This window comes from Geotrypetes seraphini, chromosome 11 (assembly GCF_902459505.1).
Source record: "Geotrypetes seraphini chromosome 11, aGeoSer1.1, whole genome shotgun sequence".
Taxonomy (NCBI): Eukaryota; Metazoa; Chordata; class Amphibia; order Gymnophiona; family Dermophiidae; genus Geotrypetes; species Geotrypetes seraphini.
The window spans coordinates 86,976,938-87,004,781 of NC_047094.1; the positions used below are offsets into that span (position 1 = coordinate 86,976,938).

The 27,844-nt window shown below is 45.1% G+C and overlaps 1 protein-coding gene across 2 annotated transcripts in view; it reads right to left on the reverse strand.

The window, feature by feature from the left end:
• The window catches only part of ARFGAP1 (ADP ribosylation factor GTPase activating protein 1), a 156,385-nt gene that overhangs the window by 14,272 nt on the left and 114,269 nt on the right, over nt 1-27,844 (reverse strand). For both annotated transcript variants that reach the window (XM_033963314.1, XM_033963313.1), the window contains exons 10-12: nt 27,311-27,367; nt 25,214-25,273; nt 10,982-11,058 (exon numbers count right to left, since the gene is read on the reverse strand). In XM_033963314.1, coding sequence (XP_033819205.1) covers nt 10,982-11,058; nt 25,214-25,273; nt 27,311-27,367 — 194 coding nt within the window. The remainder of the gene's footprint in view (nt 1-10,981; nt 11,059-25,213; nt 25,274-27,310; nt 27,368-27,844) is intronic.

A 27,844-nucleotide genomic window follows, 5' to 3' on the forward strand; every position in this document is an offset into this window, starting at 1 on the left:
ATGCAAACAGTCAAATATGCGGCGACGATTGTGTGCGGGACATTTAATTGTCAGCGTGTATTTGACTGCGCGCATTTGTCCTGCTTGTAATTGATGGGACACCCTGAAAAGACATCTGTGTCATTTGGCCTCCTCCATAAAGGACGGAATCTTCGAGAGCCTCAAAAATTGCCCCATCCTGACCTCCAGGACGTTCAGGGTCTGCTGTCTAGTAAGGCCTTGGGGCAATGATCCACAACACTTGCCATCAGGTCATCTAAGCCCTTGCCAAAGAGCATCTGCCCCTGAAATGGAAGCCTGCTTAGCATAGCTTTAGAGGCAGAGTCACCCGCCCACTGTCTGACCCACAGCATCCGGCAGGCAGAGACAGCATAGGCTGAGACCTTGCTCATAACTCTGAAGATATCATACAAAGCATCCACTATGTAATTCACCTCAGAGAGAAGTATTTGAGGATACTCATCCTGTGGGTCTGACGCTCGAGACAGATGGATGTGGCAAGCATGTGCCATAAAAGAAGACGCAGCTGCCGCTTTAGTCCCTAGAGCCAAAGCTTCAAATTGCCGCTTGAGAAACAAGTTAACTTTACGTTACTGAATATCCAATAACATTACCTATCCTTTACTACGCAGGGAGGTTCATTTAATGACCTGCGCCACCAGCAAGTCCACCTTCAGTTGAACAAACAGCTGCTGAAAATCCGGCACCATCAGATAAAGCTTGGCCATAGTCATAGCCATTCGCAAGGACCCTTCTGGTGACTCCCAGTGGTCCATGACCAGCTAGGTGATGTCCGGATGCGAGGTAAAGAACGTGGTCCGGGCAACAGAGCTGCTCTTAACTGAGCACTGGGATGAGGAAGATGGAGGGACTTCAAGCTTTAATTGTCACAGTGAGGTGGAAATAATGCCCGAGCATGCAGAAGATCCCAGCACAATGTGGGATCTTCCTCTTAATCCAAGGATGCCACTGCCTCTTGATCACCAATCTCATGCAAATAAATAAACTCTGACAGAGAAGCATCATCCTGGGGCAAAAGTGGCATGGAATCAGACTTTCCATCCTCCTAGTCTATAACACCCTGAACCTCCAGGTCCAGGTCCAGGGGGCATTTGAGGGAAGTTCCCCTACGCCACCGGTATGCTGCAAACGGAAGCTGAGGACCCTATTCAGTTCAAATAGGCATTCCACATAAGGCCTATAAAATCTGGTGTAAAGCCTTGTACTGAGGGTCTCAAAGACCCTGGCAGGGACTCCTGCCGGTCCTCCTGGGCTCCGTGGCACACATGCAAGTGCACTTAACCAAATCACCTTCGAAGGGGTTTTCAGCAGCTGTTTGTTCAACTGAAGGTGGACTTGCTGGTGGCGCAGGTCATTAAATGAACCTCCCTGCGTAGTAAAGGTCTCTTCCCCTGGGAATGCACCTTCTATGGATCCCCCATCCCTGGAGGGCTTGGAGGAGGCTAAACCCAAGGCTCCTGACCCTCCTCTGCATGCTCCGTCGCATGCCGGACATGGATACTTTTCAACCAGCCATCCAGTGCAAACCTGGCATGATATAGAGGTAAGAAGACCTGAGGAGTCTATCCCTGTCAATTTCAAGCAAAATCAAGGGGTTTTGAGGCAGGTGGCGGCTTAAGAAAAAAAATTGTTTAAAATTCAAAATGGCCACCACCAGTAAAATCGTGCCAAAACGGCCACTGGAGACTTCACTGGAAGTAAAAAAAAAATATAAGGAAAGGTGATTTAGAGGTGGGGGAATATTGGCTCTGGATACAGAAAACTTTCAAAAATGAGTTTTGGGGACTCCCCCCCCCAAACACACACAATTTTCCCCATAGGCTATAATAGCCTTACTCAGTGTGCTATATGGTGCCTGCCTGAGCATAGGATTTCAGTTGGAACAAATGGAGAAGAACTCTGCCTCACAGATTTACTGAACGAACCTAGTCTGCTGGCTAACAGTCAGACTGAGCCTCAAACCCTGGTGGTGGTGGTGGGTGTCCAAACAACCTGCGCTCAAGCTCCTGAGTAAATGTAAGCAGCTATGCAGGGGGATGGCCCCTGAGCTCAAAAAATATAAAAGCAGGCTGGTTAGCTGTGCCCCCAGGGGTTGAACCTGCTACAGCAGACCTCTACCATGCGGGTCTACGTCTTCTCTCAGGCAGTGGTCCCAACAAGTGGGAACATCTGGGCACCAAGCCTCCAAATGAACAATGAGAAAAAATACCTGAAACTAATAAAACCGCAGAGCAGATCAGAAACACTTCGGAACAACCTGCATGCAGAAAACAAACTGAGGGGGCAAAAGCAACTCCCCGGAAAGGAGATAACACTGAAAACATGATTGACAATTTTCTGCAATCAACTTGTGAACTGAGATATAGTGGTCCTATTGTTTCAAAACCACTAGACACATTGCACTATAATCTTTTTTCTAGTTGAAAGGCATACGAGTGTTGAACTAATTCTCCTTTACTGTTTGTAGAAGGCATCATCTACCTTTTTCTCTCGGCGCTGCCCCATGTCCTCAGTTCGAATAAAAAGCAATTCCTATAAAAGGAGAGATAAGCAGGCAGAAAACGGGGTACTCCCTGACCAGTCAATTCTGTTCTGATCTGCAACAAGTCAAAGGCAACAAATCAATAACAATATAATTATAACCGAGAACAAGCCACCTACCTGAGTGCAACCAGCACTAACACTTATATAGCTGTCAAGCCTGTTGCTTTTCTCATTGGGACAGAGATATCAATCAATACTCTTTGGAACTGTTTGACAACAGGAAGAAGTAGCAGAGGGAAAGCTTCTAGCCGCGGAAGGCAGCGTGTTTACTTCACTCAAGCTGCTGGCGGCCCGAAGAATGAAAGAGCGGCTGCAGCGATGGATACCACTAACCCCAAATCCACCATCTAGCATCTCTCCCTCCTTCCCCACCACCCCAGGGTCCACCATATCTCCCTTTCTCTTCCCACCTACCCTCCTTATCCAGTATTTCTATCACCCCTCCCTCCACACCATCGCTTGGGTCCAACTTCTCTCAATTTCTTTTCTCTCCCTCTATCCCATTGTCCACCATTTCCCTCCCTCTCCTCTGTTTCAAGACCCATTATTTCTTCCCCTTCTCCCCCACCCTCAGACTGGCATATGCCCCTCTCTTTGGGCCCCCTCCCTCTGTGTACTTCTAATAGCTACACCAGGGGGCCCCTCGAAGGCCGGCATGGTTTCCCCCTTCTTTCCACCATTGTCCAGCTTCCCCCTGGCCTCCCGATCTCACTTTCAAAACTAATTACGGCCTGCAAAGGATTGCTGCTGTTGTAGTGATTCTAGCAGGCTGCTGTCGGCCTCCACTGCACATTTCCTCTTGCCACATCCTGTTTTGGTCTGGGATGGACCGCGGCAGAGGGAACGTGCAGTGGAGGCTAACGGCAGGACTGCTAGAAAGCACAGTTACTTACCGTAACAGGTGTTATCCAGGGACAGCAGGCAGATATTCTTGACTGATGGGTGACGGCACCGACGGAGCCCCGGTACGGACAATTTTAGAGTGATTGCACTCTAAGAACTTTAGAAAGTTCTAGCTAGGCCGCACCGCGCGTGCGCGAATGCCTTCCCGCCCGACAGAGGCGCGCGGTCCCCAGTTAGGATAAGCCAGCTAAGAAGCCAACCCAGGGAGGTGGGAGGGACGCAAGAATATCTGCCTGCTGTCCCTGGATAACACCTGTTACGGTAAGTAACTGTGCTTTATCCCAGGACAAGCAGGCAGCATATTCTTGACTGATGGGTGACCTCCAAGCTAACAAAAAGAGGGATGGAGGGAAGGTTGGCCATTAGGAAAACAAATTTTGTAAAACAGATTGGCCAAAGTGTCCATCCCGTCTGGAGAATGCATCCAGACAATAGTGAGATGTAAAAGTATGAACCGAGGACCAAGTAGCAGCCTTGCAGATTTCCTCAATAGGAGTGGAACGGAGGAAAGCTACAGACGCTGCCATAGCTCTAATCTTGTGGCCCGTGACAGAACCTTCCAGTGTCAGGCCCGACTGAGCATAACAGAATGAAACGCAAGCAGCAAGCCAATTGGACAGAGTGCGTTTAGATACAGGATGACCCAACTTGTTAGGATCAAAGGACAAAAACAGTTGAGGAGATGATCTGTGAGGTTTGGTGCGATCAAGATAGTAAGCCAGAGCACGTTTACAATCCAAGGTATGCAAAGCCTGTTCACCTGGATTAGAATGAGGCTTTGGGAAAAAAACAGGTAGAACGATGGATTGGTTAAGATGAAATTCAGACACAACCTTAGGAAGGAACTTTGGATGTGTACGGAGGACGACCTTATCATGGTGAAAAACAGTGAAAGGTGGATCCGCCACCAGTGCATGGAGCTCACTGACCCTCCTGGCAGAAGTGAGAGCTATCAGAAAAACCACTTTCCAAGTTAGAAATTTAAAATGCGTTGTGGCCAAGGGCTCGAAAGGAGGCTTCATTAACGCAGAAAGAACCACATTAAGATCCCATACAACAGGAGGGGCCTTAAGAGGTGGCTTCACATTGAAAAGGCCCTTCATGAACCTTGAAACTAAGGGATGAGCTGAGAGGGGTTTTCCATGAATCGGCTCATGAAAAGCTGCAATGGCACTAAGGTGAACTCTTATCGAAGAGGATTTAAGACCAGAGTCAGATAAGGACAAAAGATAGTCCAACACCAGTCCCACTGCTGTAGACATGGGATTAAGGTGATGTAAGAGGCACCAGGAAGAAAACCGAGACCACTTTTGTTGGTAACACTGAAGAGTAGACGGTTTCCTGGAGGCATCAATAATAGAACGGACAGGCTGAGAAAGGAGAGCGTGAGCCGAAGTCAGCCCGAGAGATACCAAGCTGTCAGGTGCAGAGACTGTAAGCTGGGATGAAGTAGCGTTTGCTGATGCTGTGTAAGTAGTGAAGGAAACAGTGGAAGAGGTATGGGTTCCCTGGAACTGAGTTGAAGCAGAAGGGGGAACCAATGCTGTCTGGGCCACCGTGGAGCGATGAGAATCATGGTGGCTTGTTCCCTCTTGAGCTTGAATAGTGTGCGCAGCATGAGCGGAAGAGGAGGGAATGCATAAAGGAAGAGATTGGTCCAATCCAGGAGAAATGCATCGGGTTCCAGACGGTGAGGAGAGTAAAGTCTGGAGCAAAACAGGGGCAGTTGATGGTTGTGGGGAGCTGCAAAAAGATTCACTTGAGGTATGCCCCATTGAGAGAAAATGGACTGGAGAGTCGAAGGGTTGAGAGTCCATTCGTGAGGTTGAAGAATTCTGCTGAGATTGTCTGCTAAGCAATTCTGTTCCCCTTGGATGTAGACTGCCTTCAGGAATAGGTGACGAGCAGTCGCCCAGGTCCAAATCCTTTGAGCTTCCTGACACAAGAGACGGGATCCCGTCCCTCCCTGTTTGTTGATGTAGTACATTGCAACTTGGTTGTCTGTGCAAATGAGAAGTACCTGAGGAAAAAGAAGATGTTGAAAAGCTTTGAGGGCGTAAAACATCGCTCTGAGTTCCAGGAAATTGATGTGGTGTTTCTTTTCCTGGGTGGTCCAAAACCCCTGAGTTTGGAACTCGTTCAAGTGACCTCCCCATGCATAGGGGGAGGAATCCGTGGTGATGACCAGTTGATGAGGAGGTAGATGGAACAGCAGACCTCTGGATAGATTTGAGGATGTCAACCACCAAAGAAGCGACTGTCGAAGAGACGAGGTCACAGATATGAGTTGTGAAAAAGGATCCGTCGCTTGGGACCACTGGGTCGCTAAGGTCCATTGAGGAGTACGCAGGTGGAGACGTGCGAAGGGTGTGACATGTACTGTGGAGGCCATGTGTCCCAAGAGCACCATCATGTGATTTGCAGAGATGGAAGTTTGCAGGAACACCTGCTGACAGAGATGAAGGATGGTGTGAAGGCGGTTTGGAGGAAGAAACGCCCTCATCCGAATAGTATCCAGAATGACTCCAATGAATTGAAGTCGCTGAGTTGGAATGAGGTGCGACTTGGGTAGATTGGTTTCGAACCCCAACAGTCGAAGGAAGTGAATGGTCTGATTGGTGGCTATGTGAACGGCCTGAGGAGAAGGAGCCTTGATGAGCCAGTCGTCCAGATAAGGGAAGACTTGAAAGTTGTGGGAGCGGAGATAAGCTGCGACCACAATCAGACATTTGGTGAATACCCTGGGAGAGGAGGCGAGGCCGAAGGGTAACACCTTGTATTGGTAATGATGTTGGTTGACAAGGAAGCGAAGATATTGTCTGGACATCAGATGAATTGGAATGTGAGTATACGCCTCCTTGAGATCGAGGGAACATAGCCAGTCTTCCTGAGAGAGAAGAGGGTATAGGGTGGCAAGAGATAACATCTTGAACTTCTCCTTGACCAGACATTTGTTGAGATCCCTGAGATCTCCGGTCTTTTTGGGTACGAGAAAGTACCGGGAATAAAATCCCAGGCCTTGCTGGTCTAGAGGAACTGGTTCGATGGCATTGAAGAAGAAGGAGGGATTGAACCTCCTGAGCGAGGAGAAGGGACTGAGCCTTGTTGGAAGCAGACTCTTTTGGCAGACTTAATGGTGGAGGAGTCTGAAAGTTTAGGGAGTAGCCGTGGGCGATGATAGCAAGTACCCACTGGTCGGAGGTGATTGCTTCCCAGCGAGAAAGAAAAACATGGAGTCGACCTCCTATGGGCTGAGGTAGAGGACATGAGGGAGGAAGACTGGCAATGCCCTGGAGAAGAGAGTCAAAAGGGCTGTGTCGGCTTAGGTTGAGGAGCAGGCTTTACCGTAGGCTGTTGTTGCTGACGGGCCTGTTGCTGCTGTTGACGCTGTCTGCGAGGTTGAGGGGGATGAGGCTGAGCCGGTCGAGCAGAAAACCTCCTTTGATATGAAGATTGTTGCCTAAATGGACGAGGAGGAGGAGGTTTCTTCTTGTTTTTCAACAAGGTGTCCCACCTAGTTTCATGGGCGGAGAGCTTTTGCGTGGTGGTATCCATGGACTCCCCAAACAGCTCATCCCCTAGGCAGGGCGCATTGGCAAGCCGGTCCTGGTGGTTTACATCCAGGTCTGAGACCCGTAGCCATGCCAACCTTCTCATTGCCACAGACATAGCAGTAGCCCGTGATGTCAGTTCAAAAGTATCATAAATTGAACGGACCATAAACTTCCTGAGTTGCAAAAGACTAGAGGTACATTGCTGAAAAGCAGGAAGTTTACGGTCCGGAATATACTTTTGAAAAGAGGTCACCTGTTGAATGAGATGCTTCAGGTAAAAAGAGAAGTAGAATGCGTAATTACCTGAACGGTTGGCCAGCATCGCATTTTGGTAAAGGCGTTTCCCAAATTTATCCATGGCCTTTCCTTCTCTGCCAGGAGGGACAGAGGCATATACACTGGCTCCTGCAGATTTTTTTAGGGTTGACTCTACCAACAGAGATTCATGGGGAAGTTGGTGCTTGTCAAATCCTGGAATTGGAATCACTTTATACAGAGATTCCAGTTTTCTTGGGGCTCCTGGAATCGTCAAAGGAGTTTCCAGATTCTTATAAAAAGTTTCCCTCAAGATGTCATGGAGGGGCAACTTTAAAAACTCTTTAGGAGGTTGGTCAAAATCCAAAGCATCCAGAAATGCCTTGGATTTTTTAGAGTCAGACTCCAATGGAATAGAAAGGGTGTCTGACATCTCCTTTAAAAATTTGGTGAAGGAGGAGTGCTCTGGCTTAGCAGCAGGATCCTGCACCGATGGTTCATCCTCATCAGATGTGTAATCTTCCTCGGTACCGAGGGGATCATCTGAGTCGTCCCACAAGTCAGGGTCCCGTAACGATTGGAAACGGCCCTGGGAAAGTGGAGTAGATGTTTCAGTATGCTTAGTCTTGCGTACCGATTTACCTGAACGGGTGGAGACGGTACCTGGGGAATGTAGTACGGTACGGGGTTCAGAGAACGGTACCGGGTCAGAAACCGTAGGAGTAGTACGCCGCTTCGGTTCCGCTGACAGAACAGGCATGGATAAAGATTTGTGCGGTGCCGAAACAGTCGATGTCAATAAAAGAGGCTGATCGACAGATGGCACCGAAGGCTCAGTCGGTACCGATACTGGAAGGTTCGGAGTCAACAGAGCCGGGAGCAAGTGTTGGAGTTGCTCCTTAAGCTGGACCTGGAGGATAGAGGCAATGCGCTCATCCAACGTTGGTCCCGATGGCACCGGTACCGGTTTTTTCTTGCTCGGTACCTTCGGTGCCGCTCGACGCTCGGGTGAAGTCGATGCCGATGACGAGGCAGTGACTTCAATGGGAGCGGAGCGCTTACGGGGCCGGCGCTCAGTCTGCAGGACTTGGCTCACTGCATGCTCGACTGGTGGGCCTAGAACAGTAGGGGAAGGCTTCTTAGCCGGCTTACCTACAGGAGTCGACACTGGCGATGTATCTTGTGGTGCCGAGGCAGTCGGAGTCGATTTGGAGGAAGTAGTCGACGTCGATACCGGTGCAACTTCCATAGAGGAACCGAAAAGGATCCGCTGCTGAATTTGATGATTTTTTAAAGTTCTTTTTTGTAAAGAACTACAGCGGGTGCAGGTTTCAGCCCTATGGTCCGGACCCAGACACTGGAGGCACCACTTGTGCGGGTCGGAGAGGGAGATAGGGCGTGCACACCGCTGACACTTTTTGAAACCCGGTGACGGGGGCATGAAGGGAAAAACTGCTGTAGCAAAATCGAAGCCCGAGGCTTCGATGGTGCCAACAGGCCCCGCCGGGGCAGATCGATAAAAAATGAAAAATAAAACGATTTTTTTTTTTTTACACAAACGGTAAATAAAAAAGAAATAAATAAATTATGAAGAGAAAAATACGCGCGAGCGGGAAGGCAAGTGAAAAGAGAAAAAACTTCCAACAGCCGTTGGAAACACGCGTCTTCTTAGCTCCGCGGAATTAAGAAAACTGGGGACCGCGCGCCTCTGTCGGGCGGGAAGGCACTCGCGCATGCACGGTGCGGCCTAGCTAGAACTTTCTAAAGTTCTTAGAGTGCAATCACTCTAAAATTGTCTGTACCGGGGCTCCGTCGGTGCCGTCACCCATCAGTCAAGAATATGCTGCCTGCTTGTCCTGGGATAATCGCTACATCATAATTTAAATAGGCTGCAAACATTAAACTCACAAAATCTGGAGTAAACTCCTGAACAGGGAGCCCTGACTTTTCCTGCAGGAACTCACCTTGTCTCCTTGTGGGCCCAGAGGTATCTGCGCTTTACCAAATCCCCAAGTTGCTACCTGAGACCTGAGAACTCTAGGAGGGATTTATGGCCCCGAAACCAAGCCACCTGCAAGCGAGATACCCTGGAGGGACCAGAGAGGGCTAAGCCCAGCCCCCCTCCCCCCCCATGGCATGTGGAACATGGACACTTCTCAGCCAGTCATTTAGTACAAATCTGGCATGAATCAACATTAAAATAGCCTGAGTCCATCTGGAATGATTTTAAGTAAAATCAAAGTGTTTTGAGGCAGATAGTCTTTTAAAATCAAATCGGGGAAATCTAAGATGGCTGTTGCAGCGTGTTTTAGTGCCAAAAAACGGCTCGGAAGAGCTAAATAAAAGCACAGGAAATTCAACAAAGTATTTTTTGGAGGTGGGGGCCCAAAATGCCAGCCTCAGAAACCTCTAAAACCTCAATCTGTAGATCACCTCAGATGTCTCTCAGGCTACAATTCACTCTTGTGCTGATGCTGTGCCTGCTTCAGCTTGAAGTGCAACCTGACAATGAAGAAGAAAGCTACCTCAGACAAGCACGAAATCTCACTTCTAACGCTTGATTCTTCAGGCTGCAAGTCAGACCCTGAAAGAGCTTGAATCTCCAGACCTATACAGATCCTCATGTGTCTTTGGGGGCGGGGGAAGAATGCAGCCAGAACACGCTAAAGCCTTCAGGGGCCACACATCTACGATCAAGCTCCAGTGAAAGCCAGGAGCAAGCTGTGCTCCCAGAAGAATGGTCCCCAAGCTACCAAAGTGTTAGTGCAGGCTGGCCAGACAGCCTGTAAAAGGGTTGCTCTCCCAGTTACAGACCTCTGACCCCAAAGTCTGTGTCTTCTCCCAGGCATAGCTGTCCCAATCAAACTGGGAACCTCTGGAGCACCACAGTACAGATGCAGACCCGAAAATTAAAAATCTAAATCAGAGCAGATCAGAAAGATACCTTCTAACTCACTTGTAGAATGAAAAACTGAGGATGTGGTGCACAGCCCAGAGATGCAGGAGGCGGAGCCAAGAGAAAAAGGTAGATGATACCTTCTACAAACTCACAAGTAAAAGAGAATAACCCACCGGCTCATAACTTATATGCCTTTTGCACTAGAAGTTTTATTAAACATTAGATACAAAAAATTTTTTGCTGTGAAGTGGAATGTTGGCTCCCAGGTATGTATAGTTGTGGGGGAATGCTATTGGTTTTAATTTCCTTACTAAAGCTATTTTTAATTGTAAATTCAATTGTATTGCCAATTATTTTAAACAATATAAACTTAAGTGTCAAGAATGGCTTATAAATGAGTCTTTGGGACCATTAATATGAACCACCCTTCACTGAAAGCTGCAATCCTTGGCTTCCTAAAGAGAATTTAAATTACTGAGCCTTGCTCTTCTTTGATTAATTTTATACATTTCCTAGGTTTGGCACCAAAATGTTCAGTGTACTTGTGTGCCTACACTTCAGTTCTTATTACAGTGATTTAAGCTAGTATTTATTAAACTTGATACCCTGTAATTCCCCAAGAACCTGCATCAATGCATTTTCAAAATCAATATATACACAGTAAAACATTTAAAATACACATAAATGACCCTTATCTCCCAGCCAAAAACAATGAAAATCTGCAGAAAATTCCCCCTGCCCTGAGCAGATTTGATAAGAAAGGTATAAAGGTTAATAGCACAGTAACCCAAAGAATATACTGTACCTCTCAGGGGACTCCTCGGCTTTGCCACCAAAGAAAGTGGTCACATCATGCCAACCTTTAATGCTAATTCCCTGAACCTATAGGAGAAGCAGAAAAGATCAATGTGATGGAGCACAGTGCACTTTGCTGTGTTTCAGCAAGTTTCCTCTGATTTCCACCACAAGCAAAGAACATGCAGCAAGCAGCCTAGCTCCAACATGATGCCGTAAGCATTATATATACACACACCTGGTACTGACACATGGAATATGTGGAGCAGGGGTGTCCAACCTGTGGCCCCAGGGGCGCATGCGGCCCCCTGAAGTATTTTGTGCAACCCCGGTCGAAGGCGATGCAGTGTTTTCCTCTGCTGTCCCCGGGTGTTTACCGTCTTGCTGGCTCCCTCCTCTGTCTTGCTGCAGCGTTTGTGCCAATGCGGCCCAGGGAAGCCAAAAGGTTGGACACCCCTGATGTAGAGTCTCATGATCACCCTATTACTTAATTCAATATTAAACTCCAACCTGAACTGAAGCACATTTAAAACTAGGGTCTTGGACTGTGGGGATGTTGACCTCAAGGTGAAAAATACTGTGAAAAAGGCTCAGAGCTGAAGGGCATAAATGAAATTTGGACAGCAGTGAAAAGCCAAGAAAGAGAAATTGAAAGAACCACCCACCCCCCAATATGGTTTCAGAAAAGGTAAGAACAGAGATTAGAATTTGAAAACACTAAAACATATAAGGTGACTGACAACAGGAAGAACTATCAGAAAAATAAAAGGAAGTCAGGGTAGGCCAATTAGAAGAAAAAACTGCCAATTCAATAACAAGTGAGATTAAGCTTTCTTTAGATATCAAAGGAAGAGGACAAACAGCAAAAGGTAGACATCTTAAGAACATAAGAACATAAGTTAGATGAGTTTCTTCACAAGGTATTTTATAGAGAGGAAATATCAATTTAAGAGAGCAACTATCTGTCATATGTGAAATGAGTACAAATCAAAGTTACAGTCTAGAAGGAATCAGAAGTACTTAGAAAGTCACTGTCCCTCAGAATAGGGGAAGGGAATGGGATTTGTATACCACCTTTTTTGTGGTTACACATTCAAAGCAGTTTATATATACAGGTACTTATTTTGCATCTAGGGCAATGGAGGATTAACACAAGGAGCAGCGCTGGGATTTGATCCCACAACCTCAAGGTGCTGAAGCAACAGCTCTACCACTAGGCCACGCCTCACCTCCAACTCTGTTCAATGATGAAATTTCAAAGGACTGCATGTCAAGAGCAGATGTTAATTAGTATGGAAAACTACGGAAAGAATACTAAGTGAAAGAAGCTATGGTTTCAAGAAGGTAAAATGCTGCTACACAAACTCAAGTTCTTTAAGAAGGTGCAAGAAGTGAAAGATCAGGGAGGTACAGTAATATGTTGCTCATCTTTGAACATAGCTTTATAGAGAAGGCTGGTAAACAAGCTAGCCTATGGGACTGGGCAAAAAACAAGGAGAGCATCTGGAGACGAAATGCAGTGGTCAATAAAGGATTCAGTCCTAATAGGACAATCTTTTTAGTATATCTTTATTAATGATACTACTGAGGAAGTTTAGAGACAAGCAGATTGTCTCTTGATACAAAATCTTAAAACAATGAAAGGGAACTTGAAACCCAAACATTTTACCAACATGTGGCAAAAAAACCTTCAGCATTAAGATATTGTAAAAACAAGCAATGGGGACAAAAATTACTCCACAATAATTCAAAGGACAAGAATTGGAAGGTATTTAACAATTGGGAGTGGCCTAATTGTTAATGCAATGGGCCCCAAGGTATAAAGAAACTGTGGAAAACAGCAAATGTCTGGAACAGGCTTCCAGCAGAGGTGGTGCAATCAGAGCCACAGCAGAATTTTAAAATGCTTAGGACAGAAACAAATCATAATTGCAAGGCAGGTGAGGAATAGGCTACGAGTATTTTATCACTTAACATTTTTTTTAAAGGATCTAAAACAGCAGATTAACTTACTATACTTGTAGTATCCTAACCAATTTCTGAAAACATTGTTGTTCTTGGTCACAGTTGTTTAAAAAAGTTGAAGAACCCATTTGTTTGTTGTGATGACCTGCCAAGCCGAAAAGAAGTGGGTTAGCCCCCCCTTCCCCTCTCCTCCATGGTCAAAAACTAGGAGAAAGTTTAAGAGATGAAGTTGAGGTATAGATGATTGTTTCCGAAATATCTGGTACACTGTTTTGGAACCTAAGAAGACTGCGATCTTTGTGGAGCAGGTCTATTATAAGGAGCAAATCTGCGTCTCAGATAATATTGCTGAAAAAATTGTTGATGATATGCTCTACAACACAAAAATGAAGAGAAAAGGCAATCAAAATTGTTGAAATTGTTCTGTAGGAAGTGCTGAGAGTTCCCTACTAGTCGAGGAATCCTCCTTTAGCTGTGAGACTGTGGCCTGTACCTTTTCACCAAAAAGACTGTCACCCAAACAGGGAGCATCTGCCAGTCTATCATGAAGGTCTTCTCTTAGATTTGACACTCTAAGCCATGCTGTGAGTCTAGCGACTATGGCTACCACTGCCGTTTGAGACACCATGTCATAAGCATCATAATTGGATTTTATTAAATGGTAAGTAGACTCGTGCAAGGCAATGAAAAGGCTTGGAATTGCTTCTGAGGAAGCAGCTTTTAGCTGTTGCAGAACTGAATGCTGAAAATGGAGAATTTGCAGCTGATGAGAAATGATTTTGGATGAAAGTATAGAACCTTGATAGACCTTGTGACCTATGGAATCAAGGAGATGATATTCTTTTCCAGGGGGCGCACTTAACAGAGATTTTACAGTTTTAGCCTTTTTAATAGCCGACTCAGAAACTATTGATTGGTGAGGTAGTTGTTGAAGGTCGTGACCAGGTGCTTTTTGGACCTTATATTTAATTTCCAAACGCTTGGAAGCTGTGGACACTGATAGGAGTTTCTGCCAATTAGCTAATTAGAAGTCCTGTAGAACTTTATGTACTGGAAGAGCTACCAGTTCCTTTACTGGAGTCTTACAGGATTGAAGTATAGCCCGAAATCTTTGCTGCCTGTAGGTGTTGCTGCTTGACTAAGACTAATCAGGGAAGAAACCTGCAAAAATTTTGGATGAGTATTCCTCTTTGGGAACTGGCTGCATAAAGCTCCTTCAGTTGGAGAGGAACAGACAGTAGTGCAGGGACTCCAGATCATGTCTGTAGGTGGAACTAAAGGACCTGAAAGAATATGGTTCTCTGCAGGAATATGTTCTAAACAGGCTGAACATTGCTGGACCTCCAGAAGTGGAGGAGTAGGAGATTGTTGAAGCAAAGCAGCATTTTCCTGTATAAACCATTGTAAAAGCAGGAAAAAATCTGAAATTTACTGAATAGGCTTTGAGCCTTGAAACAGAGGTATTGACGGAAGACTGGAGAGAGACATTTAGAAGGAACAGTGAATTCCAGGGGAGGAGTTGGAGATGCTCCCCTTTTTGATTTAGAATGGGCTTTAGCATGTTTTGCACCTGAAGATGATGAAATCTTCTGATTTAGGCCAGGAGAGGAACGCAAGACTGAGCCCGCGGGAACCTTCACCGAAACCTCAGCCACTTCCAAGTTCACAAGTCATGCTCCATGCTGCTGATTCTGCCGGTGGAGAAGGAGTGCTGCAGTGGTCAAGCACTAGGAGCTTTTTCCGTTGGCCTGCTGAGTCTGCAAGCTTTTTGTTCTCCGACGGCTTCAGCAGTAATTTGCTTTCCTCCCTTGTGGTACTGAGACAGGGCCCTGGGGGCAGGGAGCAAGCTGCACAGTGGGCGACTTCGTCACCTTCTTAGCCACTGTTCACACACCGCTGTCCATTGCAGTATTCTCGTCAAGGTCTTAGCACCGGCCAATGAAAAACCGGCACCATTGTTGAGCCGAGTTCATTGGTTTAAAACTTACGACACTGAAAAGTTTCTATTGTCTTCTCTCTGGTCTTTCCCCACCTTTTTTTTTTTAAGGAAAAGATTTACTATTGCTAGTACAATTAGTCATTCCTCCAGTTAGTTTAAAAAAAGAAAAAAAAAAAAAAAAAGAGAGAGAAAAAAACCTAAGGATAAATACCTAATATTAAATCTAGTTATAATTTTTTCTTTTTTTTCCCCCGAGGAAGACAGGGGAGAGCTGCAACCTGTTAGGAGTGGCTGAAGAAAATACTGACAAGCTATGGGGAGGATCTGCAGGTGTAAGGACTTTTCCACATGCCCAGTAAGCTCAAAAAGCTTACTTAGCTAGGGGAGAGCACCGGCACTCAAGCTCAGTCAGAGGACTTCACCAACAAGTGAAGGGGTATAGATAGAGGATTACTGCACAGGTCATGGACCTGTTGGGCCACCGCGTGAGCGGACTGCTGGGCACGATGGACCTCAGGTCTGAGCCAGCAGAGGCATTGTTTATGTTCTTATGTTCTTAAGTGTGCCTGCATATTCCCTGCTTGTCTCCGAGAAACTATCTTATATAATGAGGTTTGTGGAAGAAATGAGAGTTTACAATACAATAGGACCCTGAGATATCTAAATGAGTTAACTGGTATGATTAGGTTTCCAAATAAAGAAATGCTGCTAGATGGCTGTGAAAGATGACTAAAAACCCAGCATGCTAGTTTTCTCTTTATTTAGTATCAATTTGTGTGCAGGTAACCAGTCCACGACAGAATTAAGACAGAATTAAGAGGAAGTGCAAAGTGGTGCATGTGGAAAAGAGGAACCCAAACTACAGATATATGATACGAGGTTCCACATTAGGAGTCACCACCCAGGAAAAGGATCTAAGTGTCATCGTTAAAACCACCTGCTCAATGTACAGCAGTGGCTAAGCTAGCAAATAGAATATTAGGAATTACTAGGAAAAGAATGGAAAACAAAAATGTGAATGTTACAATGACTTTATATCACTCCATGGTGTGACCACACCTCAAATACTGTGTGCAATTCTGGTCACCACATTTCAAAGATATAGTGGAATTAGAAAAGGTACAGAGAAGGGTGATGAAAATGATAAAGGGATAGGATGACTTCCCTATAAGGAAAGGCTAAAGCGGCTAGGGCTCTTCAGCTTGAAAATGAGATGGCTCAGGGAAGACAAGACAAAGGTTTATAAAATACTGAGTGGAATGGGTATATGTGAATCGCATGTTTACTCTTTCCAAAAATATCAGGACTAAGGGACATGCAATGAAGCTACTAAGTAGTAAATTTAAAACAAACTAGAAAAATATTTCTTCACTCAATGTGTAATTAAATTCTAGAATTCATTGCCAGAGATTGTGGCAAAAGCTGTTAACTTAGCAGGATTTAAAAAAAGGGATAATTTCCTTTAAAGTCCATAAGCCATTATGAAGATGGATGTGGGAAAAATCTTATTTCTCAGATAAGCAATATAAAATCTGTTTTACTCTTTTGGGATCCTGCCAGATACTTGTTACTTGGATTGGCTGCTGTTGGAAACAGGATACTGGGCTTGATGGACCTTTGGTCTCTCCTAATATGGCAACTCTTATGTTCATATCTGTTTTAGTCATTCCTACCATAATTCCTTATTTATCCTCTGTCTGTCTTGATTAGTTATAAGGGGACTGTCTCATATGTATTTAATGTAAAGCACTGCATATGCCTAGTAGCACTATAGAAATGATAAATACTAGTAGTAAGCTGGAGCCCCCATAGCTACAACTTTATTAAAGAGCACAGCATAGGTGATGTTTCAGAATCAGCCTCACTAGTTTTGGTGGCTGTGAGCTATATCAAGTTTGCTGGTAAGATATGAACAGGAGCTTGGCACTCGTTTAAATATGGAAATTTAAAATGGTAGAGGACCAGGGTACAGACAGAATATAACAACTGGTTTCAATCTGCTATTACAGTGCTGCTCCATGTCCTGAACTAGCTTTTTCTCTGTAATGATCCTCTGCTTTCATAGTGTAATAAAATTTACTTGACTCTTGACACAAAGCTTCATTGTGGGAGGCAGCTACAAAAAGACTTGAGTGCAAGATCTCATGAAGGACTACAGTAAAAGCAACAGAACCACAAAACTGGTGTGTGTCAGTGTACCTCTATCTAGATTCCACCACCAGGAGACCATGGTGCCATGCTCTTTGAAAAAAGGAATGGAGTGAGCTGGGACTTCTCATTTACCCATACAGGAGACACACTCACAGCAGCCTGAGACTCATCTGCAATGCCAGCAGTAGCACATGTACTTACCAGGTAACAATCAGTGGCAGCAATGAGAGGGAGGGGAAAGGGACACACATTAATACATTGTAAAAGAGAGACTTTTTTCAAGCAAGCTGTCTCCAGATTCCTTACCATGTGCAGTCTCAGTCTCTGAACCTCTGCTCTGAACTTCAAGGCTCTCACTCATTCACATATTAGAGAATAGCAAAAGGCCTGCATTTCACATTATGAAGGAGTTTCAGGAGTGCCACATTTACCTTTCTGCAATTACTGGAATATTATTAGTTCTAGTGTATCATTACAACACAAAAATAATAATAATTTAAAAAAACCAAAAAGCAATTAAATAAAAAGAGATTAGGTTCTTAACTTGCTAAAATCTCTTCTAGTAGATAAGTTTGTCATTCTGGACGGATTGGCAACATCCCAATGTTTGTGAGCCATGCAGAAGGAATCCGCTCCAGCTTTTGAATCCCCCTCCTCCACTAGAGGGCTCTGCTGCCTCCTTCAGTTTGTACCAAAGCAGATGATAGCCCCATATAAAAACACATGTAAAGGAGGGATACGGGGAATCTCCCCAAACTACAATTCTATTCTGCTCTGAAATCATAACAAACAATGTTAAACATTGCCACTGAACAATTAAAACAGAGAAACAAACATGCCAAACAGAAACCTTTATGGAGTTCAAATAATATCCCAATGTGTTATAGCAATAGATTATTCTTCATATCCTTAAGGGCTGACTGATATCCAAATTTCAGATTGAACTCAAACTTTCTGATGAGACAATAGGCAGGCACAGAATATAACTGACAAGACAGGGCTCCAGAATGACACACCTACAAGTATCTACTAGAAAAGATATTAGCAAGGTAAAAACTTAATCTCTCTTTCTAGTGCAATAGGTGTATCATTCTGGACATACAAAAGCAGTCCCAGAAATCTAGGGCAGGACCACTACACTATCTTGTAACACTGAGGACCAAAGGCGGAGTCCTCCCTTGCTGCTACATCCACTCTGTAAAACTTGGAAAATGTATATAGAGTGGATCAAGTTGCTGCCCTACAAATCTCCTCAGGGGAGACTGCCCAAGCTTCCATCCATGAAGAAGCCACATTTCTAGTTGAATGTGCCTTTATGGAGACTGGTGACTGTTTTCCACAGGCAATATATGCTGATGAAATGGCCCTAAGGATCTGGAAATCGTGGCCTTGGAAGCTGGTGAGCCATGTCTAGCCTGACTAGAGAGTACAAAATGATGGTCAGATAGCCTGAACTCATTGGTGACCTCAAGATATTGGAGAAGCACTCTACTCACATCCAGCTTTTTCAGAATCCAGTCATTCTTCTTAGAACTTGTGGACTGGAATGCCAGCAATCTAACTTCTTGAATGACATGGAAAGCCGAAACAACCTTTGGCAAAAAGGATGGAATGGTGCACAAAGATACTCTGGCCTCTGTGAACTTGAGGAAAGGCTCTCAGCAAGAAAGAGTCTGTTGCTCCGAAACTCTGCTCGCTGAGGTAACAGCTTTTCAAGTTTCAAGTTTATTTGGTTATTTGATTAAACGCCTATCAAAATACTAAGCGTTGCTTTCTCTTGTCACCCTGCCTGGTCCATAAACCAGTCCATTAAGGACTGGGTGAATTTGAGCTTGTAACTACTATGAATGACCTCCAGGATCTGTGCCCAGACCTCTGTATACTTAGAGCCGTCCCCCTATCTTTAGGGGAACTGTTCCATACCTAGCATCGTTGTGCTTTCTTGGAGGTTTGTAGCAGGATGAGAGCTGGAGACCTGGCTCTGTATGGGACCTGGGAATCTGTGTCTGGCTCCCTGGAAAAATCTCTTAGAGGAGGCTTCTCTTGAGTACTGCCAAAAATACCTGGAGCCATGAAAATTAGACCACTTAGAGTCTCTAGAAAGTTTGCGGTCTGCTGTCAAGTTTCAAGTTTTTATTAATATTTGATGAATCGCTTATTCGGTTTGCTAAGCGATGTACAACTTCATAAAAAACAAAGATGTGAAGACTAACAAAGTAACTTCAGACTTACGAATCCAAGACAGACATGAGTCGGGCGAGTAGGGGGAAAAAGTTACAATTCGTTAAAGGGAAAAAACGAAAGGGAGGGTAAAAAATCAGAACTTAATGTAACTGATTATAGGTCAAAAGAGGGAAGATTAAAAGCGTCGTTAAAAAGATAAGTTTTTAGAAGTTTTTTAAATAAAGTAAGATCTTTTTCTTCTCTAATGTACAGTGGTAGTGAGTTCCACAGTTGAGGGGCCATAACTGAAAACATATCTTGTCTTCTGGTGCCTATAATTTTTAAAGAAGGAACGGTTAGGAGGTTTTGAGATGTCAAACAAAGAGACCAAGAGGTGTTATAAGGGATTAACAATTTGGTGATAAATTGAGGTTCGTTAAAAATTAAAGATTTAAAAACTAAAAGTAATATTTTGAAGGTGATGCGGTGGCTGATAGGAAGCCAATGGGAGTCTATGATTAAAGGCGTAACGTGATCAAATTTTTTGGCATTATAGATAAGTTTGACAGCCATATTTTGTATTAATTGGAGCCTTCTTTTTTCGTTTTGTGTAATGTTAAGTTGAATAGAATTGCAATAATCAATTTTGGCTGTGTCAGGTAGAGATTTCAGTCAACGATCTGCCATGTTGGGCATGAGATCATTCAGTCCCTTTCCAAACAACATTTGCCTCTTGAAAATAAGTTTGCTGAGGGATAGTCTTGGAGGTGAAATCTCCTACCCAATGCCTGATCCAGAGCATTCTGCAAGCTGAGATTGAATAAGCCAAAACTTTGCTCATGACACTGATGATGTTATAGAGAGCATCATTTACGAAATCCACCCCAGATAATGGGAGCTGGGATAGAGGCTCACCCTCCACCAGCTCAAGCCCCTGCAACCCTGTATTTTTTATTTACTTATTTATCGTTTTTTTACTTGAATATAAAGCATTTTAACTTGTACAGAAAGAAGTTAAACATAGGAACAATTTCCACTGAAGTTAACACTTTAACAATAAAATAAAAAAGAATATACATAAGTTTAACTTTACTCAAGTCCTCTAATGGGATCCAAGATTAAATAAAGAGCGAGAAATAAGCAATTATTCAAAGTATATCAAGGCTGTAGAGCTGAGAGCTAATGCCTAAATCAATCTAAAGAGCTAAAGATTTTCTTTCTCCAAACGGGATAGTGACAAGAAGGTAGTTAATTGAAAAGGTTCAAAGAAAACATACTTAGTTTCACAGTGATACACTATACACTTGCAAGGATGTCTTAAATAGAGCCCTAAAGCTAAGACACCTGGTTTCAGAAGAAAATCTCACGTCGACGCTTCTGCGTCTCATGTGATAGATCGGGAAACATCTGAATTTTAAATCCAAAAAATTCCTTTTGTCTATGCTTTATCTGGCTGAAGAGCCACCGTTAATATTAATGTACCTGGAACTGCCATTTCTTTGTCTAATGTCTCAAGCATGGTTGATACATCCAATATGTCATGATTGGTAGTCTTTTGATGTTGAACTTGACTTCTAGTAGGGAGATAGTAAACCTGAGAGAATGGAGGTAAACATTCTTCTGAAACTCCCAGATTTTCCTGTAAATATCTCTTAATCATTTCCCTGGGGGACACTATAGCGACCCTTGGGAAGTTGATCAATCTTAGGTTGTTACCGCGAGCATTATTCTCTAAAGATTCAATTTTTCTCTTAAGATTCATATTATCTTTAATTAATGTCTCTTGAATATGTTTAAAAGATATTAAGTCCTGTTCAACTTTTTCAGTAGTGGATTTAGAAGAGACCATATTCATTTTTAAATTCTTTATCTCTTTGGAGTGTTCAATCAGTTTCCCTTCTAAGTATTGAAAATGAGGACTTATGGCTTTACCAAAGTTATATTCCACTAGATGATTCTTTAGTCACCAATCTTTAATTCATAACATTAAATTCTTAATATTCAGTTCCCACACTGAAGTTCCTCAGTATGTCACACTGGAGCTAAAGAGTAGAAAAGCTAGTATGGTAGCCATCCTCATTGGAACTTTAAAATCGGTGCTATTTCATTTCATATAAATCTTTTTAACTTTTTAGCTTTTTAGTTTTTCATTATTTAAAGTGCCAGTGCTTATTCATAAAATTTTAATACTTTAGTAAACGTAAAGTGAGACAGCTTAAAAACATTATTGCCTCATTCCCCTCCGAAGTGTTTCATTCTTCCTCAGGGTTGGGGGATGATAAACATGCAGAAATGTTCAAGTGATCAATCAAATTTATAATAAACTTGAAACTTTTAGCATTTAGCCTATTCCATAAAGTGACACTCCCATGCCATCAGATACAGCCGAGCCATTGTCTTGGCAACTTGAAGGGATCCTTCAGGAGCAAGCCAATGCTCCATGACCAGTACATTGATATCAGAATGCCAGGGAAACAAAGAAGACTGACTCTGCTCATTATAGCGCAGATTGCAGAGGGGATTTGCTGGAAGTCCAAGTTTAACTCCCCCTAAGAGTCAGCGATAAACTCTAACATAGCCGAGGGTCTGAACAGACTGTTGGCATAACCGAGGGTCTGAACAGACTGTTGGGTCTCCCCCTTAATTGAGGGCCACCACTCTATCTCATGCATTTGCATCTGCCTGCGACCCTGCATCTCCTGACAGGGAGGGCTCACTCTGTGACAGTAAAGGCATACAAACAGATCCCTCATCCTCAGTCTTCTTTGGAAAGGCCCACCAGATCCTGGCCAGCCTCTGGCATCAAGGCAGATGCGCCTTGGGAGCCCCAGCCCCCTCATGCACTTCCTGGTGTGCTGCTCGATGTCCCCTGGGGTCTAGGCCATCCAGATAAGCTTGCCACATTAGATTGAAAAAGTCCAGAGAAAATGCCATATTAGGTAGCATGGAGTCTCTTTTAAATGATGCTATCTTGCGTCTCTTTGGCTCCAAACCCCTACATTTAGGATGACTGCCATTCCGGGACTGTGGAAGGGATTTACTCCTAATCAATGGACCATTCCTCAGCCATAGAGAGCAAAGGAAGACTAAGCTGACTGTTCCTGCCTCCCCCCTCACATGCTGCGTGGCACAAGGGCACTATTTGGGTGTCCATCCGGCACAACCCTAGCATGGATTAGAGGTAAAGTACCCTCAGGACTAGAACCCTGCCAATTTTGAGGCAAAATGAGGTGATTTGAAGGTTCTGGAGAACTTAAAAAAAAATAAAATCAAGAAATCCAAGATGGCCACCGCAGCAGCATTTTGGCATCAAAACACCTTAAAACATACAAACAAAACAAACAGCGATTTTGTGATCTTGGAGGTGGGAAAACCTAAGGGAAGGGGCAGAAACCTGAAATAAAAAATAACATTAAAGACAACCAACCCCCCCCCCTTCCTCCTGATTTTCCTCATAGGCTGTTTACTGTGACTTGCACTGAAAATGTGCTGCAGCCTGCCTCAGCTCTTATGGTAGCTGAATCTGGGAGAAAAAAAAAAATCACTGCCTCAAAATGGACTGCCACTCCAACACTGAATCTTCGAGCTGCCCATACGAACACTGTCGGGCTTGCCAGTCGAACTCCTGTGGACCCGAAAAGGGGGGAGGCAAAATGCAGCTGGAACTCTGCAGAGTCGCGCTGAGCCTCCTACAGATGCCCGACAGCCTGCACTCAAGCCCCTGCAATGCAATAGGTGAGCAGTGCTACAAGGGTAACAGACTCCGAGCTCCAGAAAAGTTTCTGCAGGCTGGCCAACAGGCATCAGGGATTGGCCTGTCAGTTGCAGACTAGAGAGTTGCGCGGGGACAGAAATCCCACCCGTCCCCGCCAAAGTTCCACCCGTCCCCGTGAGGAATCCCACCCGTTCCCGTGAGGAATCCCTCTGTCCCCACCCGTCCCCGCGAGAAATCCCCTCCGTCCCCACCGGTCCCCGTGAGGAATCCCCTCCGTCCCCGCCCGTCCCTATAAACTTCAGAAATAGTTATTTCATTTAATTATGCTACTGAATTAAAGGCTCTGGTAGAAACCCATTTACAAATAAGCAAAAAGACTTTATTAATTTGGAAATATTAATTGGGAAGAATACATACTTTGTAAACGGGTTTCTACCAGAGCCTCTAATGTTTATAAATTTTTATCGACACAACTAATATACTACTTTATCCTGAAGCAAAAAAAAAAAAAAAAAAGAAATAGAATTCTTTTCCTACCTTTGTTGCCTGGTTTCTGCTTTCCTCATGTTCTCATTCAATTCCTTCCATCCACTGTCTCTCTTCCTTCTGCATCTTCCATTTGCTCTGTTACTGTGCCTCTCCCTTTCTTCCCCCTTCCAAATTGGTCTGGCACCCATCTTCTTTCCTCCGCTCCCCCCATAGTCTGGCATCTGTCTTCTTCCCTGCCAGCGTCTTCTCCCTACTCTCTCTTCCCCATTTCCTTTCATTGTCCTTCTCCCCCCCCCATCTTCCCCATGTCCTGTCAGCGCCCTTCTACCCCTCTGTCTTCCACATGTGCTTTCAGCGTCCTTCTCCCTCTCTGTCTTCCCCATGGCCTTTCAGCATCCTTCTCCACCCCCCCATCTTCCCCATGTCCTTTCAGCGTCCTTCTCCACCCCTTTGTCTTCCCCATGTGCTTTCAGCATCCTTCTCCCCCCTCTGTCTTCCATAAGTGCTTTCAGAGTCCTTCCCCCCCGCCCTTCCCATGGCCTTTCAGCGTCCTTCTCCACCCCTTTGTCTTCTCCAGTGCTTTCAGCGTCCTTCTCCCCCCTCCTTCTCTCCCGCTCCGGGTGCAACACAGCCGGCCAGGTCCCCTTACTTTTGTGGCGCTTCCCCGACCGACCGACCGACAACAGCCCCGGTCCGACAAACCTCCCTGCCCTTAACCGTGAATCTAAATTACCTTCTTACAGCTGCTGTAAGAAGGTAATTTAGATTCGCGGCTACAGGGCAGGGAGGATTGTTGGACCGGGGCTGTTGTCGGTCGGTCGGTCGGGGAAGCGCCACAAAAGTAAGGGGACCTGGCCTGCTGTGCTGCACCAGGGGCGGACCGCTCCCCTCCCTTGGTAGCCACTCGAACCGCGAGGTTACTCTCCTTCTCCTTACCTGCCCTGCCTGCAGCACAGAGCCGAACGGAAGTCTTCCCGACGTCAGCGTTGACGTCGGAGGGAGGGAGGGCTTTGTTTAAGCCCTCCCTCCCCTCCGACGTCAGTGCTGACGTTGGGAAGACTTCCGTTCGGCTCTGTGCTGCAAGCAGAGCAGGTAGGGAGAAGAGCCGCGCGACTGAGTACATCCAGCCCCGCAGGAACCCCGCGATCCTCGGAGGCGTCCCCACGGGATTCCCGTGACCCTAGGGGGCGTCCCCACGGGATCCCCGTGACCCGAAGGGGGAACCCGCGGGATACCCGTCGTCCCCGTGCAGCTCTCTATTGCAGACCTCAGTCTGCTTCTCCTCCACACTGGCAGAGTTGAACCCTCAATGAGAGGAGCTCTGAGCACCGAAAGCTGTCAAATTTGTGAAAAAAAAAAAAAAGACTGAAAAAATAAAGAAATATACAGAGCAGATCCAAAAAGACTCCTTCTGGCTCGCGTACTAAAGGAAAAAATGAAGGGGGCAGCAGAGCCCTCTAGTGACGGAGGAGGGATTCATAAGCTGGAGTGGACTCCTACATGGCTCAAGAGCTTAGGGATATTACCCGTCCATCCAGAATGACACACCTATTGCACTAGAAAAGGCTCTTAGCCATTCCATTTGCCAAAAAACCAAAATTAGCATTAATTTGTCAGCGGCCACGGGTCTAGCACATTAATTCTTGATAAATTTTAATTTGTTGGCTTGAAATACGTAAAATTTCACAGAGCCCATGTCCTGCTTCCCTTAGGCAGTACAGGAAGCAGAAATCTAGACCAACCCTGTTTACATGTGAAGGAGTATGGAGACTGGCTTAACATCCTGCCACCTTAGACAATGTGGGGGGCCTTGCCCCTACCTTGGATGCCAGGTGAGACACCCCTGTAGATACATCATCAAACATCCGGCCCTCCTTCACCTGGATGGATCAAAATGGTTTGAAATTAGAGGAAAAAAGGGCTGGGAGGCCATTAGCACATCTTAAATAAATAAGAACAAAGGCAAAAGGATGGTCAAGCATAAGACTGAAGTGGCTGTTCACAGCACTGGATATTATCATACACAATGGAAAGTTTAATAGAGCATATATGACTTTTTGCATCTTGTCAGTTTGTGTGACGGAAGGTAGTGGTTCAAAGCCCCTTTTCAGGAAGATGTAAACATCCTAGAGATAAACATAAGCAAGTGTCCAAGCAATCACTTCCAGACACCTGGCACCCTCCTATGTCCACTTGTTTCCCAATCCTAATTGTTAGAGTAGCAGGCTGATGGCCAGGGAAGCCACGGTTCAAATCCCACTGTAGTTCTTTGTGATTCTAGGTCAAGTCACTTAACCTTCCATTGCCTAAGTACAACAAATTAGACTGTGAGCCCTCAGGGGACAGAGAAATACCTCTTGTACCTCAAATGTAACTCACCTAGAACTGAAAAGGGCAGAAGCTAAATCCACAACCCTTCCCCTTCTCAAGAAGGACACTTGGAAATTATTTCCTAGTTTTGTTAGCTAAGCTAAAATGCAAACTGTTGCCAGTAGATATAGGGAAAAACCCTTCCTTTATTATACTTTTAGGTATAAGTGTGCCATTGAAACACTTCTACTAAAAGAGAATACAAGGGATAATCAGCTCACTGAGAGGATAATTTTCAGTCCCTGCCTTCATCTACCCTTTCTCTACCTCCTATTCTTCTGGTTTCTGGATCATATGTGATATTTATCAGTGCAATTAATTACAGCTGAGGTCCATGAGCAACCATGAGAAAAGGAAAGATTTACTGGGACCATCCAAGTTTCATATTACTGTATATACTTGAATACAAGTTGATTCAAATATAAGTCGAAACCCCCATTTTTACCCCCCAAAATGAGTAAAAATGGTTGACTTGAATATAAGATAGGGGCTTAAAATTCAAGTGCTCTGCTCTGCACCTTCCCTCCCTCCCGCCAAGCTCTGCACCCAGCCCCCTTCCCTCCCTGCCCTGCTCCCAGAATCCCTCACTCTCTGCCAGGCTCTGTACCTTGTCCTCCCTCCCTCACTGCCCTGTATCATCTCCCTCCCTCCTGTTGTCTTGCAGGCCTCCATTGGGCCTGCCGCGGGACCCGGTGCTGGTCCGGGATATGAGAACCCCATCTCCTGTCCCAGTTGAATCCCAAAAAAGCCCACATACCTCCCACCCCGTCTCCCCCACATTCTCCCCCCCAAAAAAAAAACTTCTCAGCAGCCTTGTGGTAGGGGCGGGACAGGAGGACTCCGTTCTGCCTCACGGGCCTGCCAAAATTGACAACCACACCTCCCCTTCCATCTCCCCCACATACCTTTTGGGTCCCTGGTAGCCAACTGGTACATGGAGCAGGAGTGATCTTCCTGTGCTCTTGCTCTGTTCAAGGCCGCTGGCTACCAGGGATCCGAAAGGTATGTGGGGGAGGTGGGTGGGAGGTGTGGTTGTCAATTTCGGCAGTTACAGGAGGCAAAAGGTATTCCTCCTGTCCACTGCTGAGGAGTTGTGGGTTGCGCGGGTGAGGCAGGAGTTTTTGGATTCGGCCGGGATGAGAGATGGGGGGGTCCCCCTCATGTCCCAGCCCACCACTGGACCACCGGATCTTGCGGCAGGTTCGGGAGTGGGGGGAGGGTAGGTGATGGCCCAAATATAAGCCGATCCCCATTTTTGGGCCTTTTTTGGCTCAAAAATCTCAGCTTATATTAGAATATATACAGTAATCAGATAGCTCACAAAGCCCTGCTGTAAATCATTACTAGATTTAGGCATGTTCTAGAGAGCACAATGATGTTGCAGTGTTCAATAAAGGTATTAATTTTGAAGTTGCTACCTTCAGGTTCTCACCTATTTAGGAGGCTGAATCCAGTGGCAGCACTTACCTCATGTGCTGCATGGATTAAGAGCCAAGATGATGATTAATGGCACAGAGATTATAGCATTTACAAATGTATACAGTTACCTTTTCTTGGGCTGGTTTGAAAACACTTTCATTGAAATTCTGACCTAACTCTGAAGCCTAGTTAAAGTGAAAACAAAATCAATAAAGAGAAAATCAGAAACAGTTTTCTTTGCTTAGAAGAACAGGCAACACAGAAAGCCACAAAACAAGACTGTAGAAAGTCTTGGGCTATGTCTCACATAAGCAACAACCAGCTGGGAAGCAGACAAGACAAGACATGGTTAAGAGACGAGCAAGATTATTACTGCTGCAAACAACCAGCATACAGGCACACAACTGCCCACACTATGTTCAGAGCACACCAAAGCCGTCTCACCTGCCCTACTTACAACTGATTAAAGGCAGATATGGCCACTTTTATATCAATTGCTACTGACCCTGAGGTGCAGCTATTCATTCACAGCTAGCTACCATCAAAGCAAAGCCCTGGCAGAATCTGAGGACCTGGAACAGCCTATTGCTCTGATTTACTAAAGACTTTCTACTCTTTGGACTAGATACACCCAAGTCAGCGATCGTCACTAAACCTGTTTT